Source organism: Phyllobates terribilis, unplaced genomic scaffold (assembly GCF_046119375.1).
Source record: "Phyllobates terribilis strain yellow unplaced genomic scaffold, ASM4611937v1 Scaffold_3__8_contigs__length_932513732, whole genome shotgun sequence".
Classification (NCBI taxonomy): Eukaryota; Metazoa; Chordata; class Amphibia; order Anura; family Dendrobatidae; genus Phyllobates; species Phyllobates terribilis.
The window spans coordinates 27,317,466-27,337,971 of record NW_027362763.1 but is presented as its reverse complement, the minus strand read 5'-3'; the positions used below and the strand labels follow the sequence as shown (position 1 = coordinate 27,337,971).

At 57.7% G+C, this 20,506-nt stretch overlaps 1 protein-coding gene across 1 annotated transcript in view; it reads left to right on the top strand.

Moving 5' to 3' along the window:
- The first annotated feature begins 321 nt into the window (after window positions 1-321).
- RAB10 (RAB10, member RAS oncogene family) overlaps window positions 322-20,506 on the top strand; it is a 33,532-nt gene continuing 13,347 nt past the window's right edge. The window contains exons 1-3 of the mRNA XM_073673786.1: window positions 322-683; window positions 16,885-16,945; window positions 19,276-19,414. Coding sequence (XP_073529887.1) covers window positions 557-683; window positions 16,885-16,945; window positions 19,276-19,414 — 327 coding nt within the window. The 5' untranslated portion in view covers window positions 322-556. The remainder of the gene's footprint in view (window positions 684-16,884; window positions 16,946-19,275; window positions 19,415-20,506) is intronic.

Below are 20,506 nucleotides of genomic sequence, written 5' to 3'. Positions count from 1 at the left end.
TGTCGCACTGTTATGAGGGATCTGTGGATGATGCACTGTTATGGGGGATCTGTGGATGACGCTCTGTGATGGGGGATCTCTGGCTGTTGCACTGTTATGGGGGATCTCTGGCTGTCGCACTGTTATGGGGGATCTCTGGCTGTCGCATTGTTATGGGGGATTTCTGCTTTTCCTCACTCTTGATTCTTTGCATTGTATTTTTTTATCATTAGTTTTTGTTTAAATTGTTTTGTACAATAAAGTTACAGGTTAAAAAAAAAAAACCAGAATGTGACGCATGCGCGCTGCGGAGGAGTCGAGCGTTCACGTGCGGGCGTCGCTGCGTCTGGGGGCGCGCACTGGGGGAGTGGCCGCCATTTTTGTCCCGGCGAGGCCCTGGAGGAGGAGTCTGCGGGAGAAGAGACACAGGGAGGAGGCGGAGAGCACGGCAGCGATACGGTGCAGCTTGTTGTCAGCGGCGGGTGTGCCCGGTACTGGGAGGGGCCGTGTATGACGAGACCGCCGAGCGGCGGCCGTGACTGACAGGAGAGGGGTCCCCGGAGGAGACGCAGGGCCCATGGCGAAGAAGACGTACGATCTGCTCTTCAAGCTGCTGCTCATTGGAGACTCGGGGGTGGGGAAGACCTGCGTGCTGTTCCGCTTCTCGGATGATGCCTTCAACACCACCTTCATCTCCACCATCGGTGAGTGCGGGGGACTGGGCCCCGGGGGCCACACTGAGGCCTGGGGTACCCAGCTATAACTGTACAGGGGCCCCGGGGGCCACACTGAGGCCTGGGGTACCCAGCTATAACTGTACAGCGGCCCCGGGGGCCACACTGAGGCCTGGGGTACCCAGCTATAACTGTACAGGGGCCCCGGGGGCCACACTGATGCCTGGGGAACCCAGCTATAACTGTACAGGGGCCCCGGGGGCCACACTGAGGCCTGGGGAACCCAGCTATAACTATACAGGGGCCCCGGGGGCCACACTGAGGCCTGGGGTACCCAGCTATAACTGTACAGGGGCCCCGGGGGCCACACTGAGGCCTGGGGAACCCAGCTATAACTATACAGGGGCCCCGGAGGTCACACTGAGGCCTGAGGTACCCAGCTATAACTATGCAGGGGCCCCGGGGGCCACACTGAGGCCTGGGGTACCCAGCTATAACTATACAGGGGGCCACACTGAGGCCTGGGGTACCCAGCTATAACTGTACAGGAGCCCCAGGGGCCACATTGAGGCCTGAGGTACCCAGCTATAACTATACAGGGGCCCCGGGGGCCACACTGAGGCCTGGGGTACCCAGCTATAACTATACAGGGGCCCCGGGGGCCACACTGAGGCCTGGGGTACCCAGCTATAACTATACGGGGGCCACACTGAGGCCTGGGGTACCCAGCTATAACTATACGGGGGCCACACTGAGGCCTGGGGTACCCAGCTATAACTATACGGGGGCCACACTGAGGCCTGGGGTACCCAGCTATAACTATACGGGGGCCACACTGAGGCCTGGGGTACCCAGCTATAACTATACGGGGGCCACACTGAGGCCTGGGGTACCCAGCTATAACTATACGGGGGCCACACTGAGGCCTGGGGTACCCAGCTATAACTATACGGGGGCCACACTGAGGCCTGGGGTACCCAGCTATAACTATACAGGGGCCCCGGGGGCCACACTGAGGCCTGGGGTACCCAGCTATAACTGTACAGGGGCCCCGGGGGCCACACTGAGGCCTGGGGAACCCAGCTATAACTATACAGGGGCCCTGGGGGCCACACTGAGGCCTGGGGTACCCAGCTATAACTATACAGGGGCCTCGGGGGCCACACTGAGGCCTGGGGTACCCAGCTATAACTATACAGGGGCCCCGGGGGCCACACTGAGGCCTGGGGTACCCAGCTATAACTATACAGGGGCCCCGGGGGCCACACTGAGGCCTGGGGTACCCAGCTATAACTATACAGGGGCCCCGGGGGCCACACTGAGGCCTGGGGTACCCAGCTATAACTATACAGGGGCCACACTGAGGCCTGGGGTACCCAGCTATAACTATACAGGGGCCACACTGAGGCCTGGGGTACCCAGCTATAACTATACAGGGGCCACACTGAGGCCTGGGGTACCCAGCTATAACTATACAGGGGCCACACTGAGGCCTGGGGTACCCAGCTATAACTATACAGGGGCCACACTGAGGCCTGGGGTACCCAGCTATAACTATACAGGGGCCACACTGAGGCCTGGGGTACCCAGCTATAACTATACAGGGGCCACACTGAGGCCTGGGGTACCCAGCTATAACTATACAGGGGCCACACTGAGGCCTGGGGTACCCAGCTATAACTATACAGGGGCCACACTGAGGCCTGGGGTACCCAGCTATAACTATACAGGGGCCACACTGAGGCCTGGGGTACCCAGCTATAACTATACAGGGGCCACACTGAGGCCTGGGGTACCCAGCTATAACTATACAGGGGCCACACTGAGGCCTGGGGTACCCAGCTATAACTATACAGGGGCCACACTGAGGCCTGGGGTACCCAGCTATAACTATACAGGGGCCACACTGAGGCCTGGGGTACCCAGCTATAACTATACAGGGGCCACACTGAGGCCTGGGGTACCCAGCTATAACTATACAGGGGCCACACTGAGGCCTGGGGTACCCAGCTATAACTATACAGGGGCCACACTGAGGCCTGGGGTACCCAGCTATAACTATACAGGGGCCACACTGAGGCCTGGGGTACCCAGCTATAACTATACAGGGGCCACACTGAGGCCTGGGGTACCCAGCTATAACTATACAGGGGCCACACTGAGGCCTGGGGTACCCAGCTATAACTATACAGGGGCCACACTGAGGCCTGGGGTACCCAGCTATAACTATACAGGGGCCACACTGAGGCCTGGGGTACCCAGCTATAACTATACAGGGGCCACACTGAGGCCTGGGGTACCCAGCTATAACTATACAGGGGCCACACTGAGGCCTGGGGTACCCAGCTATAACTATACAGGGGCCACACTGAGGCCTGGGGTACCCAGCTATAACTATACAGGGGCCACACTGAGGCCTGGGGTACCCAGCTATAACTATACAGGGGCCACACTGAGGCCTGGGGTACCCAGCTATAACTATACAGGGGCCACACTGAGGCCTGGGGTACCCAGCTATAACTATACAGGGGCCACACTGAGGCCTGGGGTACCCAGCTATAACTATACAGGGGCCACACTGAGGCCTGGGGTACCCAGCTATAACTATACGGGGGCCACACTGAGGCCTGGGGTACCCAGCTATAACTATACGGGGGCCACACTGAGGCCTGGGGTACCCAGCTATAACTATACGGGGGCCACACTGAGGCCTGGGGTACCCAGCTATAACTGTACGGGGGCCACACTGAGGCCTGGGGTACCCAGCTATAACTGTACGGGGGCCACACTGAGGCCTGGGGTACCCAGCTATAACTGTACGGGGGCCACACTGAGGCCTGGGGTACCCAGCTATAACTGTACGGGGGCCACACTGAGGCCTGGGGTACCCAGCTATAACTGTACGGGGGCCACACTGAGGCCTGGGGTACCCAGCTATAACTGTACGGGGGCCACACTGAGGCCTGGGGTACCCAGCTATAACTGTACGGGGGCCACACTGAGGCCTGGGGTACCCAGCTATAACTGTACGGGGGCCACACTGAGGCCTGGGGTACCCAGCTATAACTGTACGGGGGCCACACTGAGGCCTGGGGTACCCAGCTATAACTGTACGGGGGCCACACTGAGGCCTGGGGTACCCAGCTATAACTGTACGGGGGCCACACTGAGGCCTGGGGTACCCAGCTATAACTGTACGGGGGCCACACTGAGGCCTGGGGTACCCAGCTATAACTGTACGGGGGCCACACTGAGGCCTGGGGTACCCAGCTATAACTGTACGGGGGCCACACTGAGGCCTGGGGTACCCAGCTATAACTGTACGGGGGCCACACTGAGGCCTGGGGTACCCAGCTATAACTGTACGGGGGCCACACTGAGGCCTGGGGTACCCAGCTATAACTGTACGGGGGCCACACTGAGGCCTGGGGTACCCAGCTATAACTGTACGGGGGCCACACTGAGGCCTGGGGTACCCAGCTATAACTGTACGGGGGCCACACTGAGGCCTGGGGTACCCAGCTATAACTGTACGGGGGCCACACTGAGGCCTGGGGTACCCAGCTATAACTGTACGGGGGCCACACTGAGGCCTGGGGTACCCAGCTATAACTGTACGGGGGCCACACTGAGGCCTGGGGTACCCAGCTATAACTGTACGGGGGCCACACTGAGGCCTGGGGTACCCAGCTATAACTGTACGGGGGCCACACTGAGGCCTGGGGTACCCAGCTATAACTGTACGGGGGCCACACTGAGGCCTGGGGTACCCAGCTATAACTGTACGGGGGCCACACTGAGGCCTGGGGTACCCAGCTATAACTGTACGGGGGCCACACTGAGGCCTGGGGTACCCAGCTATAACTGTACGGGGGCCACACTGAGGCCTGGGGTACCCAGCTATAACTGTACGGGGGCCACACTGAGGCCTGGGGTACCCAGCTATAACTGTACGGGGGCCACACTGAGGCCTGGGGTACCCAGCTATAACTGTACGGGGGCCACACTGAGGCCTGGGGTACCCAGCTATAACTATACGGGGGCCACACTGAGGCCTGGGGTACCCAGCTATAACTATACGGGGGCCACACTGAGGCCTGGGGTACCCAGCTATAACTATACGGGGGCCACACTGAGGCCTGGGGTACCCAGCTATAACTATACAGGGGCCACACTGAGGCCTGGGGTACCCAGCTATAACTATACAGGGGCCACACTGAGGCCTGGGGTACCCAGCTATAACTATACAGGGGCCACACTGAGGCCTGGGGTACCCAGCTATAACTATACAGGGGCCACACTGAGGCCTGGGGTACCCAGCTATAACTATACAGGGGCCACACTGAGGCCTGGGGTACCCAGCTATAACTATACAGGGGCCACACTGAGGCCTGGGGTACCCAGCTATAACTATACAGGGGCCACACTGAGGCCTGGGGTACCCAGCTATAACTATACAGGGGCCACACTGAGGCCTGGGGTACCCAGCTATAACTATACAGGGGCCACACTGAGGCCTGGGGTACCCAGCTATAACTATACGGGGGCCACACTGAGGCCTGGGGTACCCAGCTATAACTATACGGGGGCCACACTGAGGCCTGGGGTACCCAGCTATAACTATACGGGGGCCACACTGAGGCCTGGGGTACCCAGCTATAACTATACGGGGGCCACACTGAGGCCTGGGGTACCCAGCTATAACTGTACGGGGGCCACACTGAGGCCTGGGGTACCCAGCTATAACTGTACGGGGGCCACACTGAGGCCTGGGGTACCCAGCTATAACTGTACGGGGGCCACACTGAGGCCTGGGGTACCCAGCTATAACTGTACGGGGGCCACACTGAGGCCTGGGGTACCCAGCTATAACTGTACGGGGGCCACACTGAGGCCTGGGGTACCCAGCTATAACTGTACGGGGGCCACACTGAGGCCTGGGGTACCCAGCTATAACTGTACGGGGGCCACACTGAGGCCTGGGGTACCCAGCTATAACTGTACGGGGGCCACACTGAGGCCTGGGGTACCCAGCTATAACTGTATGGGGGCCACACTGAGTCCCACAAATGTACGTAGGTGTACTATTGGGGAGACAACACCTGTAATGATAGCAGGGGAGGGGTATAATAATGGGGGCACCAGTTACAGTGATATCAGGACAGGGTGCCCAGCTTTGGGGCGGCCTCCTTTCTGCTTTCTGGGTCTAGTGATGGGGTTTCTAGCTCCTGGTATAATGTGACTGGGTGAGTTCTGCCCATATTGGGGGGGGGGGGGGGGGGTGTTGTGAGTTCTGCCCATATTGGGGGGGGGGGGGGTGTGTTGTGAGTTCTGCCCATATTGGGGGGGGGGGGGGGTGTGTTGTGAGTTCTGCCCATATTGGGGGGGGGGGGGGGAGTGTTGTGAGTTCTGCCCATATTGGGGGGGGGGGGGGGAGTGTTGTGAGTTCTGCCCATATTGGGGGGGGGGGGAGTGTTGTGAGTTCTGCCCATATTGGGGGGGGGGGGGAGAGTTCTGCCCATATTGGGGGGGGGGGGGGTAGGGGTTTGCGAGCACTGCCCATGGGGGGCGCTCTGCACATATTGAGGGTGTGTGGAGGTCGGGGTGCCTCCTCGCCGTCCTTCCTGTGTTTCTGGTCCTCTGCTCTCCTGGTTTGAGCCTCGGGGCCGGTGATTGACAGCAGGAAGTCGTTGGCCGCAGACCTCGCTGTGACTTGTAGATCCAGTTTTGGGAGTTTAGTGCGGAGTAACATCCTGATGAAGGAGGCGCCAAGGGGCTTATTCTCTGGAGACTGATGATGAGTGAGGGGGCTGACTGGGGAGATGGACCACCCTCATTGTACTTTGTGGGGGACCCTATGAGGAAACGTCATGTTGTGCTTACCCCCCAATGACCAGTAGCTTTGGTCAGGATGTGTCCGGGATGGCAGCCAGGGTTCTTCTCCTGTGCCGGGGCCTGAGAGCAGCGACATCTCTGCGTTGTCTCCTCCGCTCACGTCCATTGCTGACATTTGTAATGCACCTTCCGATGACCGGCAGTGTCGGCTCCGTCGGGGCAGGGGCCGGTCTGCTCCGGCAGGAGATGTCTGGATTTTACTGCCTGGACCTCGGGGTCCAAGCTGCTCCCGCTGCGATCACTAGCTCTGCAGTCCCGGTGGTCTGGCATCTTCTAATCTGGAGGTCCCTCTGGTCTGATGTGGGCTCACACTGGACAGTTCTGCGGATAAACAGAGCAAGGTTCAGAACTGAGTCTCTGAAAGTCAGAGCCGAGGCCTGGCCAGTATAGGAGGAGCAGCGGCCGCCGAATCCTGTGGGTGACGCTGCTCTGGGCATTTACTACACTACTGTAAATGCTAAAGATCAAGCAGTGCTCGTACCCCGCCTGTAGCCCCCATGGGCAGGGGGCAGAATTTGCTCCGTGTAACAGTGCCCTCACCACCAGGTCCTGGAGTCTGCCTGGCCATAAAGTGGCCTCACCTCATGCCACCCTACTGGGGCAATCATTGTTACAACTGTGACTCCACCAGCAGAATAGTGAGTGCAGCTCTGGAGTATAATACAGGAGGTAACTCAGGATCAGTAATGTAATGTATGTACACAGTGACTGCACCAGCAGAATAGTGAGTGCAGCTCTGATGTATAATACAGGAGGTAACTCAGGATCAGTAATGTATGTACACAGTGACTGCACCAGCAGAATAGTGAGTGCAGCTCTGGAGTATAATACAGGAGGTAACTCAGGATCAGTAATGTAATGTATGTACACAGTGACTGCACCAGCAGAATAGTGAGTGCAGCTCTGGAGTATAATACAGGAGGTAACTCAGGATCAGTAATGTATGTACACAGTGACTGCACCAGCAGAATAGTGAGTGCAGCTCTGGAGTATAATACAGGATGTAACTGAGGATCAGTAATGTAATGTATGTACACAGTGACTGCACCAGCAGAATAGTGAGTGCAGCTCTGGAGTATAATACAGGAGGTAACTCAGGATCAGTAATGTAATGTATGTACACAGTGACTGCACCAGCAGAATAGTGAGTGCTGCTCTGGAGTATAATACAGGAGGTAACTCAGGATCAGTAATGTATGTACACCGTGACTGCACCAGCAGAATAGTGAGTGCAGCTCTGGAGTATAATACAGGATGTAACTCAGGATCAGTAATGTAATGTATGTACACAGTGACTGCACCAGCAGAATAGTGAGTGCTGCTCTGGAGTATAATACAGGAGGTAACTCAGGATCAGTAATGTATGTACACAGTGACTGCACCAGCAGAATAGTGAGTGCAGCTCTGGAGTATAATACAGGAGGTAACTCAGGATCAGTAATGTAATGTATGTACACAGTGACTGCACCAGCAGAATAGTGAGTGCTGCTCTGGAGTATAATACAGGAGGTAACTCAGGATCAGTAATGTAATGTATGTACACAGTGACTGCACCAGCAGAATAGTGAGTGCAGCTCTGGAGTATAATACAGGAGGTAACTCAGGATCAGTAATGTAATGTATGTACACAGTGACTGCACCAGCAGAATAGTGAGTGCTGCTCTGGAGTATAATACAGGAGGTAACTCAGGATCAGTAATGTATGTACACAGTGACTGCACCAGCAGAATAGTGAGTGCAGCTCTGGAGTATAATACAGGATGTAACTCAGTATCAGTAATGTAATGTATGTACACAGTGACTGCACCAGCAGAATAGTGAGTGCTGCTCTGGAGTATAATACAGGAGGTAACTCGGGATCAGTAATGTATGTACACAGTGACTGCACCAGCAGAATAGTGAGTGCAGCTCTGGAGTATAATACAGGATGTAACTCAGTATCAGTAATGTAATGTATGTACACAGTGACTGCACCAGCAGAATAGTGAGTGCTGCTCTGGAGTATAATACAGGAGGTAACTCAGGATCAGTAATGTATGTACACAGTGACTGCACCAGCAGAATAGTGAGTGCAGCTCTGGAGTATAATACAGGAGGTAACTCAGGATCAGTAATGTAATGTATGTACACAGTGACTGTACCAGCAGAATAGTGAGTGCAGCTCTGGAGTATAATACAGGATGTAACTCAGGATCAGTGATGTAATGTATGTACACAGTGACTGCACCAGCAGAATAGTGAGTGCAGCTCTGGGGTATAGTACAGGATCGGGGTCAGTGTGTGATTAGGTAGCGGTATTATTATATGGGGTGATATTACAGGTGGGGTGGATGTATACTCTCCTCCTATCAGTGGGGGTTAGATGAAGGGTGAACCTTGCTGTGCTGCAGGCGGAGCGCCGGCCGCCTGTCTCATCTTGCAGAGCAGAATGTGCCAGCGTCAGGCTTCCCCCCCTGCCGGCGTCCTGTCCCGGTGCCCTCAGCCCCTGTCTGGCAGCGCTGTGTTACACTCAGTAATGTGACGTGCAGATAACACCGGCCTGTGCACGCTGCTCTGAAGACCTTCCAGGCATAATGGGGGAATGTGTTCATGGCATAAAAATAACCTGTGCAGCCTGTGACGCTGCACTCGTGGCCGGGCTCGTCTGCGGGGTGCAGGGCACGGACTGCTGTGAGCTTCAGGTAGATGCTGCTGGGTACATGCCGTCATGTCTGCACCCTGCTGGGGGAGAGCAGCGGTGTAAAGCATGGGGGACAGCAGAGCAGAAGTATCCTTCTGACCCATATAGACATATCGCAGCCCTCTAGTGGGTCTCAGAGGGACAGAGCTGCTGTCTGATATTGCAGCTCCGGTTTTCGGACCACCTTAGACCCCAGTAGATGCTGCCGCTGAGCCTGAGCCTCTGATTCTTACTCCCTATTGGAGCGGAGCTGTAATCGTGCTGTCCAGGGGACGGAGAAGAATCTGCAGCTAGTTACAGTATACGCTGTGCCGCCGGGGTCAGGAGGTGCCGCAGCATCTGTGCCGCTTCCCCCGCTGCACGTCAGCTTTATCGATTCGCTCTGCGTTACTTCTGCTTATTTTATGTCGGCTCAGCATTTACCGAGGTCCGTGTCACCCCCTTAAAGAGCCGGTACATGAAGCTGCCAATACCTGGCAGACCGGATAAAGAGCGTCCAGTAACTCAGAACTTCTGATAATTCGGCAGACTATGAGGAGCATTTCTGTATGATCGGAGAGGTGTCCGTCCAGAGGGTAGTGCGCCGGCGTCGCCCTCCCCCACATTACGGCTGTTGTAATAGTCCGCACTGTATTTCTCGCCCGTATCAGGTGACGCCGACCGTTTCTATGATTTTTGCTCATATAAAATTGATAGCGAGAGCGTAGAGAAACAAAGGGCTGTGTCCTGACACCCGAGACGCCGCGGCCTGTCACACATCAGGTTACTGGCTGTCTGCTGGTGAGCTACTGTTAGCTGTTATCAGCCATTTAAAGCTATAGGGGGAAAAAAAATCTGCGTTGTTGTGGTATGTTTAGATCTGTGCTTGCTGTCACCGAATGGAAATGCTGAAAAGCCTGAAGGCGCGAGTTCAGCTCCTGGGTACTGGCGATCATTACCCATGATGCAGTGTGACTGGGGTGCTGCTGTGTGGAGGGTCCCGCTCCCTTGGTGCCAGGGTGCAGCGGCTCCAGGATGAGGCCGGGGATTGTTCTCCGGCTTCACTGCACCATTGTTACTCACTAATTATATGTATGCGCTGCCGCCCTGTTCAGACTTGTCCCCGCTGCTCCTTCATGTGTCTCATTCAGCAGAGATGTGAGAAGTCCCACCCCGGAGAGAAGCGGCGGCCCAGGCCCGATCGTATATCCTCCATCCATCCTCTGCCCTCACACCGCCCCATATATATACCGTCATGGCCGAAAGCGTTCCAGAAAATTATCACCATTCCACATGTTTTGTTATACACATGACTATTTCCTGATTATTGAAACAACAACAGAAAAAAACGGCAAATTGGACATAATTTCACACAAACCCCCAAAAATGGGCTGGCAATGGGTTGACACCTTTCCAAAATTGTGGGTTAACAACTTTGTTTCCAGCATGTGATGCTCGTTCACACTCACCTGTTGCAAGTAACAGGTGTGGACAATATGAAAATCACACCTGAAACCAGATAAAAAGGGGAGAAGCTGACTTAATCTTTGCATTGTGTGTCTGTGTGTGCCACACTAAGCATGGAGGACAGAAAGAGAAGAGAACAATCTGAGGACTTGAGAACCAAAATAGTAGAAAAATATCACCAATCTCAAGGTTACAAGTCCATCTCCAGATCTTGATGTTCCTTTTTTCGCGGTGCATAACCTAATCAAGTAGTTTACAACCCATGGCTCTGTAGCTAATCTCCCTGTACGTGGTGGAAAAAAATTGATGAAAGGTTGTAACACAGGACAGTCCGGATGGTGGATAGGCAGCCCCAATCAAGGGCCAAAGAAATTCACGCTGTCCTGCAGGCTCAGGATGCATCAGTGTCAGCGCGAACTATCCGTCCACATGTGAATGAAATGAAACACTATGGCAGGAGACCCCGGAGGATCCCACTGCTGACATAGAAAAGCTAGACTGCAGTTTGCCAAAAAGTATGTGACTAAGCCAAAATCCTTCTGGGAAAGCGTCTTGTAAACGGATGAGACCAAGATGGAGCTTTTTGGTAAAGGACATCATTCTACTGTTTACCGAAAACTGAATTGAGACCTACAAAGAAAAGAACACAGTACCTACAGTCAAATATGGTGGAGGGTCACATGTTTTTGGGTTGTTTTGCTGGCACTGGGGAAATGTGAAGATTACCAATGGATTTTGGGTGGCAACGTAGGGACCAGTGTCAGATAGTTGGGTTTGCGTCCTAGGTCATGGGTCTTCCAGCAGGACAATGACCCCAAACATACTTCAAGAAGCCCCCAGAAATGGATGGAAACAAAGTGCTGGAGAGTTCTGAAGTGGCAGCAATGAGTCCGGATCTAAATCCCATTGATCACCTGGGGAGAGATCTTACAATTGCTGTTGGGAGAAGACGTCTTCACATATGAGAGACCTGGAGCAGATTGTAAGAAGAGTCCAAGATCCCGGCTGAGGAGGAAGAAGCTGATGGTTATAGGAAGCGACTGACTGCAGCTATTTATTACAAAGGGCGCAATCAAATAATAAGCTGAGGGGGGCAACAATTGTTTCCGGCCCTTGGTTGTCTGTGGAGGTACATAGGACTGCAGGTGGCATCCACTACATTGTGTGGTCTCTGGTGTTACATAGGACTGCCGGTGACATCGGTTTTCTATAGTTAGTGTTTCTGGTTGTGAAGTGATGATGCTTCCGGCTCTGCTCCATCTTCCTCACTGTCGGGGTCTCTTGGGGCTGATGAGAGGGGGTCTGTAGATGGGAGCAGTCACTTTAGTCAGGGATGTCCTCCTGGATATACAGGAGCAGTACTTCTTGGGGGCTGACATGGGACTGCTGGTGATCTGCGCTGATCTCATGTCTCAGGAATGTCGGAGGGTCCGGAGGTGAAGGACCCTCGCATTCCTGCCGTATCCAGGCTGTGTGACAATGAGGGTCCAGCTCTGCCTCATCCTGGCACTAAACCTTTTGTCTGTTGCACCCTCCATACTTAACCCTTTATTTGTGTCCCCTCCCGAGCTGCCGCCTGTCAGCAGATTGGTGCTGGGCTCCATGTAGCGGCCATTCTGCTTACAGCTCTGGGTGTGACTGGAGCATGAGATGTGTAAGATCCGGACAGTGCGATTACGGATATTATCAGAAATATCTCCACGTGTCGGGTGGATTTTGCTGTGGATTAAGTCTGCGCATTTCTCCAGTTCTGTGTGGGTGTCTCCAGTTACATGACAAGCTGCAGCGACTCGTCAGCCCTGGGAAGGCGCTCTCTGCCTCCTGAGGATTCCCATTCAGAACCTGCTTCTCTCATTGTAAATGTGGCACGCATCAGGGGCGCCGCCGGTCAGCGACCAGGGTGGTGTACTGGGCATAAGCCCTGCAGTCCGGGGGCTATACATCGAAGGGCAGGCGACTGGTGGGCAGCCGCGGGCAGGCGACTGGTGGGCAGCCGCTCCTCTGAGTGTCAGACAATCGAGTAGATCAGCAGCACAAATCTCTCCTTTCCTGATAGTTTTACAATGTATCGGTGCATTTTTAAGATCCAAACGCCAAAAAAAAAGCCAACATGTAGCTAATGGGGTTTACAGTTGTGTCCGCTGTACTCTGATGTGCGCCATCTCTCGTCCTGATACAATGTCTCGCCCGGTGCTGGGCGCTCAGAGCGTTGTCTGGAGGGCACAATTGTCAGGATCTGTGTACGGTTCCTAGTGGGTGACGGCGAGCTCTCGACCTGCTGAGGCGTAGAAGCCCTGGCCTGGCAGTTGTGTGCTGTGCACCGTGCTGGGGATTCACAGTGACAAGTGGCCATTGATTGCAGCCCGGGCAGTGAATGGAGCGCAGGAATCCGGCCCCGCTGCCCTTTGTTGTCCGTTCTTTCATTGCAGCAGAGAATTTACTCCTTTGTGTCTTTCTGTAACTTGTTCCTCTGCCCCTGGGAAGCTTCCCCCCCTCCGTGCCCGGTGCTTCGCCCCCCCCCCCCCCCTCCTGTGCCCGCTCTCTGCCATCTCCTGTGCCCGCTCTCTGCCGTCTCCTGTGCCCTGAATGTTCCTGGACATCACTGCCTGTTGACTCTGGCCTCTAAAGTGATAGTGAAACTACGACCACCAGCCTCCTCCGACAGGGCTGAGTTGTAGTAATGCTCTCCCAGGTTACAATGTACATGTGCTGGACATTACTATTCTGCTACTTCCTGCCTCGCTGCTGCCAGTACTGAACTACAACTCCCAGCATTCCTGGTGAACGGGAACCCGTCCTGTGTGAATGATGAGGTTTCTGTCCGCGCTCCATCTGTACGCTATGCGAGGACACCGCGGGCGCTCATGTACCGCTGTCATGTGACCCGATAGTTAGCGGTTTTGTTTGCACCATTTCCATCCCTCTGCTCCTCATGCTCAGCGCCATGTGTTTCATTGTTCAGTCCCTGCAGATGTTTGCCAACAGCACAGAGTATTTCAGGAGAGGAGTGCACTGACAACATATAAAATATCTGATCTTTTCACAGCAAGTGGAGTGTGTGCAGCAGTACAGAGTATTTCAGGAGCACAGCGTGCTGATCTTATGGAAGGTCACTTATATAATTGAGGGAGCAGGCTCCAGTCTTGTACTGTGTGTAACCTGCAGGGGGCGTCCTGTGTGAGAAAGGACATGGTGGGTTTGGGTGCAGATATCTGCAGGATGTGACGGCTGCCCGAGTACCAGGGGGCAGTGCACCGGCTCCTGGCACTGCGCCCCCCTCCTGTGTCCCGTCCGGACTGTCCGGACCTGGGGCCGCTGCTCAGAGGACTGTCCACACTGGATGCAGTTGTAACAAAAACTCTGCTGTGATAAATGCCTCTATTCAGTCACTGGCAGCCGCAGAGACTGTGTAACTTTAGGCCATATTCACACATTGTGTTTTTTATGAAAATTTTCATCTGCCTTTTACAGCACAGTCTGAGCTCTCGCTCATCTCATGCACACATTATTTTTCTGCCTGTTTAGTCAAAGAGCTGCGGTTTTGCCGAATGCCGGATGTCCCTTCTTTCAGCTTTTTTTCACCCATAGAAAACGAGTGAGTGCAAAAACCAGCCGAAAACTCAGGGATCAGGTTTTTGACGTTTCTTCTTTACTGCCAAAAGAGCGGGTTTGGCCTGAGGGGAAAAACGCAATGTGTGAACATAGACTATTGGGCTGTTATCCTGTGTGGTGCTGCTCCTCTGCTCCCGCATCAACCACCTGCAGGAGGTCGGGAAGGTGTCGGGGCCCCGGGGGGGAGGTGTCGGGACTCTCGGTGCCCCTGTTCCTGTCTTGCTGACATGAGACTCCTCTGTATCTGGAGCAGTATATGGGGGTGCAGTATAAGGGGGTGCAGCTCCTGGTGTCACGGCTGGATGCTTGCACTCTCCTCGCCCAGGCGGACAGCATTACTTCTGTGGTGTCACCATGTCAGTCCAGTGGAGTGCTGTGCTCCCTGAGCCGGCGGCCGCTCTGTGGGGGGGTGGTGGCCGGCTCTGTGTGTGGGGGGGGGGGGGTCGTGGCCGGCTCTGTGTGTGGGGGGGGGGGGTCGTGGCCGGCTCTGTGTGGGGGGGGGGGGGTCGTGGCCGGCTCTGTGGGGGGGGGGGGGGTCGTGGCCGGCTCTGTGGTCTCTCTCTGAGGAGACATTGATGGCAGCACCTCCTGCTTCTCCTCAGTACAGTGAATGTTGTAGATGCTCATCGCTTTAATATCTCTGCTTGCTGTCAGCGGCTAGACCTGGCGGAGAGCGGTCATCCGTCCTGGTAGTGATCCCCCTTTTTACACGACTTCTACCTATGAGCAGACACCCAGATTCTCCTATGATGGAGAACTCCGGATGGAGCGTCTGCACTGATGTGTAGTGGCCCCTTATTCCTGTGTGGTGTGATCTTAGGTGTGTTACGCGGGGCTGCGGGGAGGAGCAGTGTCTGCACGGGGCGGGGCTGCGGGGAGGAGCGGTGACTGCATGGGGCGGGGCTGCGGGGAGGAGCGGCACGGGGCTGCGGGGAGGAGCGGTGACTGCATGGGGCGGGGCTGCGGGGAGGAGCGGTGACTGCGGGGAGGAGCGGCACGGGGCTGCGGGGAGGAGCAGTGTCTGCGCAGGGCGGGGCTGCAGGGAGGAGCGGTGACTGCATGGGGCGGGGCTGCGGGGAGGAGCAGTGTCTGCGTGGGGCGGGGCTGCGGGGAGGAGCGGCGCGGGGCTGCGGGGAGGAGCGGTGGCTGCGCGGGGCGGGGCTGCGGGGAGGAGCGGTGGCTGCGCGGGGCGGGGCTGCGGGGAGGAGCGGTGGCGGGGCGGGACTGCGTGGAGCGGTGACTGCGCGGGGCTGCGGGGAGGAGCGGCGTGGTGACTGCATGGGGCTGCGGGGAGGAGCGGCGACTGCGTGAGGCGGCACGGGGCGGGGCTGCGGGGAGGAGCGGTGACTGCGTGGGGCTGCGGGGAGGAGCGGTGGCGGGGCGGGGCTGCGGGGAGGAGCGGTGACTGCGTGGAGCGGTGACTGTGCGGGGCTGCGGGGAGGAGCGGCGTGGTGACTGCATGGGGCTGCGGGGAGGAGCGGCGACTGCGTGAGGCGGGGCGGGGCTGCGGGGAGGAGCGGCGTGGTGACTGCATGGGGCTGCGGGGAGGAGCGGCAACTGCACGGGGCGGGGCTGCGGGGAGGAGCGGTGACTGCGCGGGGCTGCCGGGAGGAGCGGCGTGGTGACTGCATGGGGCTGCGGGGAGGAGCGGCGACTGCGTGGGGCGGCACGGGGCGGGGCTGCGGGGAGGAGCGGTGACTGCACGGGGCGGGGAGAAGCGGTGACTGCGGGGCTGCGGGGAGGAGGCATTATCACTTTCGGCCGTCGCTGACACTGGATATCCACAGTTGCTTCTTCATGATTCCTCTGGTTTCCTGTTACCAGGGAGCAGTGCATTGTGGGAGCTGAATGCCGAGGGCACAACAAGCGCTGGTGTTCGGTGACGTAGCAGAGCTGAGTTTGCTGGTTTCCCTGTGAGCCGGCTCTTGTGCTCGGATGTGATGATTCACAGGAGATGCCGGAACATGAGGAGGATTCAGCTACGTGCACTGATCACTGAGGGGTGACAGCACTGATTATCTGGTGATAATGGCGGCTGTCAGAGGAAGGGTCCGTCAGGGATTGCAGCGCAGGAAACATGGGCAGCGAGAGATGTGTGAACTGGGTCAGAGCGGCTCCAGAATGTCGGGTCTTGTGGGGGCGTTCCCGGTGTACGCCGGGTCTTGTAGGGGCGTTCCCGGTGTACGCCGGGTCTTGTGGGGGCGTTCCCGGTGTACGCCGGGTCTTGTGGGGGCGTTCCCGGTGTACGCCGGGTCTTGTGGGGGCGTTCCCGGTGTACGCCGGGTCTTGTGGGGGCGTTCCCGGTGTACGCCGGGTCTTGTGGGGGCGTTCCCGGTGTACGCCGGGTCTTGTGGGGGCGTTCCCGGTATCCTATTTTACTCATTCCTATATACTGTATGTAGGGGGCTGGGGGCTTTTTTCCTCTTTCATTGATGTCCTGCTGTTCACAAGTCACCTCCAGAGCTGCGGTCGTGCATCGTCTTTACTCCCGGCCAGCAGTTACTGGACTCGGTGACGCCTTCTAGTAAAGGACGATTGGCGGTGATCGCGTCCCGTGCGATGAAGGTGGCGACTGACCGTTCTCTTTGTCTCTTACAGGAATCGACTTCAAGATCAAAACTGTGGAATTGCAAGGAAAGAAGATCAAGCTCCAGATCTGGTGAGCGGCGCCTGCGCAGATGGAGGGGGCACTGGTGGCAGCAGCGCCACACTCTAATGGATAAGCAGTTTTCTAATAGTGTGGGAGTAAAGTGCAGCCCCGGCCATAGACCGGTCCCCTGCCATCAGTAACACTTGGGTCCTCCTGGTGCAGCCCCCCGGGCACAGGAGCCCCTTCTTCCCCCTTGATCACATACAGCCCCCATTTATCCTCCGCTGCTCATTAATCCTCCCTCCAGCTGCACGGCCTGAATGGCTCCTCTCTGCTGCGGCCGCTGGCACCAGCCGTCCTCTTGGCCGGGGCTCGGTGCAGCACTGATCGTAGGGCGCTGCAGTGTCAATATTTATTATCTGCGTTGGTCGAGGGCGGCGGTGGCACAGCTCGTGTGTGACTAACGGCCGCCTTATCACAGCCTGACATGGATGGAGCGGTCACACGCTGCCGCTCTGCTCCGCTCTCAGTGAATGTTTTTACTCCAAGGCTGAGACCCAGATGTGTGACGCCGAGCAGCGCCCCCCACAGGATGACGTGTGGTGCAACCCTCTCCCCTAGGAGCCTTGAGGCATCCTGGGTGGTCCTGCAGCGTCTGTGGGATGATGGATGGTCCTGCGGCGTCCTTCCTGTGTGATGGTGGCTGGTCCTGCGGCGTCCTTGCTGTGTGGTGATGGGTGGTCCTGCGGCGTCCTTGCTGTGTGATGGTGGGTGGTCCTGCGGCGTCCTTGCTGTGTGATGGTGGGTGGTCCTGCGGCATCCTTGCTGTGTGGTGATGGCTGGTTCTGCGGCGTCCTTGCTGGGGGGGGGGTGGCTGGTCCTGCGGCGTCCTTGCTGGGGGGGGGTGGGTGGCTGGTCCTGCGGCGTCCTTGCTGGGGGGGGGGGTGGTCCTGCGGCGTCCTTGCTGGGGGGGGGGTGGGTGGGTGGTCCTGCGGCGTCCTTGCTGGGGGGGGGGGTGGTCCTGCGGCGTCCTTGCTGGGGGGGGGTGGCTGGTCCTGCGACGTCCTTGCTTGGGGGGGGGGGGGTGGCTGGTCCTGCGGCGTCCTTGCTGGGGGGGGGGGTGGGTGGTCCTGCGGCGTCCTTGCTGGGGGGTAGTGGGTGGTCGTGCGGCGTCCTTGCTGTGTGGTGATGGGTGGTCGTGCGGCGTCCTTGCTGTGTGGTGATGGGTGGTCCTGCGGCGTCCTTGCTGTGTGGTGATGGGTGGTCCTGCGGCGTCCTTGCTGTGTGATGGTGGCTGGTCCTGCGGCGTCCTTGCTGTGTGATGGTGGCTGGTCCTGCGGCGTCCTTGCTGTGTGATGGTGGCTGGTCCTGCGGCGTCCTTGCTGTGTGGTGGTGGCTGGTCCTGCGGCGTCCTTGCTGTGTGGTGGTGGCTGGTCCTGCGGCGTCCTTGCTGTGTGGTGGTGGCTGGTCCTGCGGCGTCCTTGCTGGGGGGGGGGGGTGGGTGGTCCTGCGGCGTCCTTGCTGTGTGGTGGTGGGTGGTCCTGCGGCGTCCTTGCTGGGGGGGGGGGTGGGTGGTCCTGCGGCGTCCTTGCTGTGTGGTGATGGGTGGTCCTGCGGCGTCCTTGCTGTGTGATGGTGGCTGGTCCTGCTGCGTCCTTGCTGGGGGGTGGGTGGTCCTGCGGCGTCCTTGCTGTGTGGTGATGGGTGGTCCTGCGGCGTCCTTGCTGGGGGGTGGTGGGTGGTCCTGCGGCGTCCTTGCTGGGGGGTGGTGGGTGGTCCTGCGGCGTCCTTGCTGGGGTTGGTGGGTGGTCCTGCGGCGTCCTTGCTGCGTGGTGGTGGGTGGTCCTGCGGCGTCCTTGCTGCGGGGTGGTGGGTGGTCCTGCGGCGTCCTTGCTGCGGGGTGGTGGGTGGTCCTGCGGCGTCCTTGCTGCGGGGTGGTGGGTGGTCCTGCGGCGTCCTTGCTGCGGGGTGGTGGGTGGTCCTGCGGCATCCTTGCTGCGGGGTGGTGGGTGGTCCTGCGGCATCCTTGCTGGGGGGTGGTTGGGGGGGTGGTAGGTGGTCCTGCGGCGTCCTTGCTGGGGGGTGGTGGGTGGTCCTGCGGCGTCCTTGCCGGGTGCTTCAGTGGTGGGTGGTCCGGAAGCAGAGGGGATCTGGTAACAGTAAACCAGTAGATTCTGAGCTTTCCTTTGGATGTTTATAGCGATGAGTCTTGTGTGATCCTGGGACATAAGGAAAGCGAATGGCCGACATCCCGCTCTCAGATGACTGTTTGGGGGGCTCTTAGAGGGGCATCTGGTGGAGCTTGCTGACTCCTTCCATTAACAAGCAGCAGACTTGTGACCGAACCTTTATAGGAAATCCCTCCTCCTGATGGTGACCCCTGTATTTCTGTATTATAGGGACACGGCCGGCCAGGAGCGATTCCACACGATCACCACCTCCTACTACCGGGGGGCGATGGGGATCATGTTAGTCTATGACATCACCAACGCCAAAAGCTTCGAGAACATCAGCAAGTGGCTCAGAAACATCGATGAGGTGAGAGGGGCGCAGGGGGCTGCGACTACTACTCCACAATGATGAGGGTGATGGTACCAGAAGTGTCTGATGTATACAGGCCCCAAACCTGCCGTCTGGTGCTGCTATTGTCTGGGGTGGGGGTGATGGTCCCGGCCCACATGCTGCTCTCCCTCCCCCACCGGCCCATCGCTCATCCCTTTCCCCGGCCTGCATCCTGCTCTTCCTCGGCCCGTCGCTCATCCCTTTTCCTCTTCCTCGGCTCGTCGCTTGTCTCTTTTCCTCTTCCCTGGCCTGCACGCTGCTCTGTCCACTGCTCTTTCTCGGCCCGTCTCTCATCCCTTTCCCTCTTCCCTGGCCTGCATCCTGCTTTTCCTCGGCCCGTCGCTCATCCCTTTTCCTCTTCCCTGGCCTGCACGCTGCTCTGTCCACTGCTCTTCCCCGTCCCGTCGCTCATCCCTTTCCCTCTTCCCTGGCCTGCATGCTGCTCTTCCTCGGCCCGTCGCTCATCCCTTTCCCCGGCCTGCATCCTGCTCTTCCTCAGCCTGTCGCTCATCCCTTTTCCTCTTCCTCGGCTCGTCGCTTGTATCTTTTCCTCTTCCCTGGCCTGCACGCTGCTCTGTCCACTGCTCTTCCTCGGCCTGTCTCTCATCCCTTTCCCTCTTCCTCGGCTTGTCGCTCATCCCTCTTCCCCGGCCCATCGCTCATCCCTTTTCCTCTTCCCTGGCCTGCACGCTGCTCTGTCCACTGCTCTTCCTCAGCCTGTCTCTCATCCCTTTCCCTCTTCCCTGGCCTGCATGCTGCTCTTCCTCGGCCCGTCGCTCATCCCTTTCCCTCTTCCCTGGCCTGCATGCTGCTCTTCCTCGGCCCGTCGCTCATCCCTTTCCCTCTTCCCTGGCCTGCATGCTGCTCTTCCTCGGCCCGTCGCTCATCCCTTTCCCTCTTCCCTGGCCTGCACGCTGCTCTTCCTCGGCCCGTCGCTCATCCCTTTCCCTCTTCCCTGGCCTGCATGCTGCTCTTCCTCGGCCCGTCGCTCATCCCTTTCCCTCTTCCCTGGCCTGCATCCTGCTCTTCCTCGGCCCGTCGCTCATCCCTTTTCCTCTTCCTCGGCTC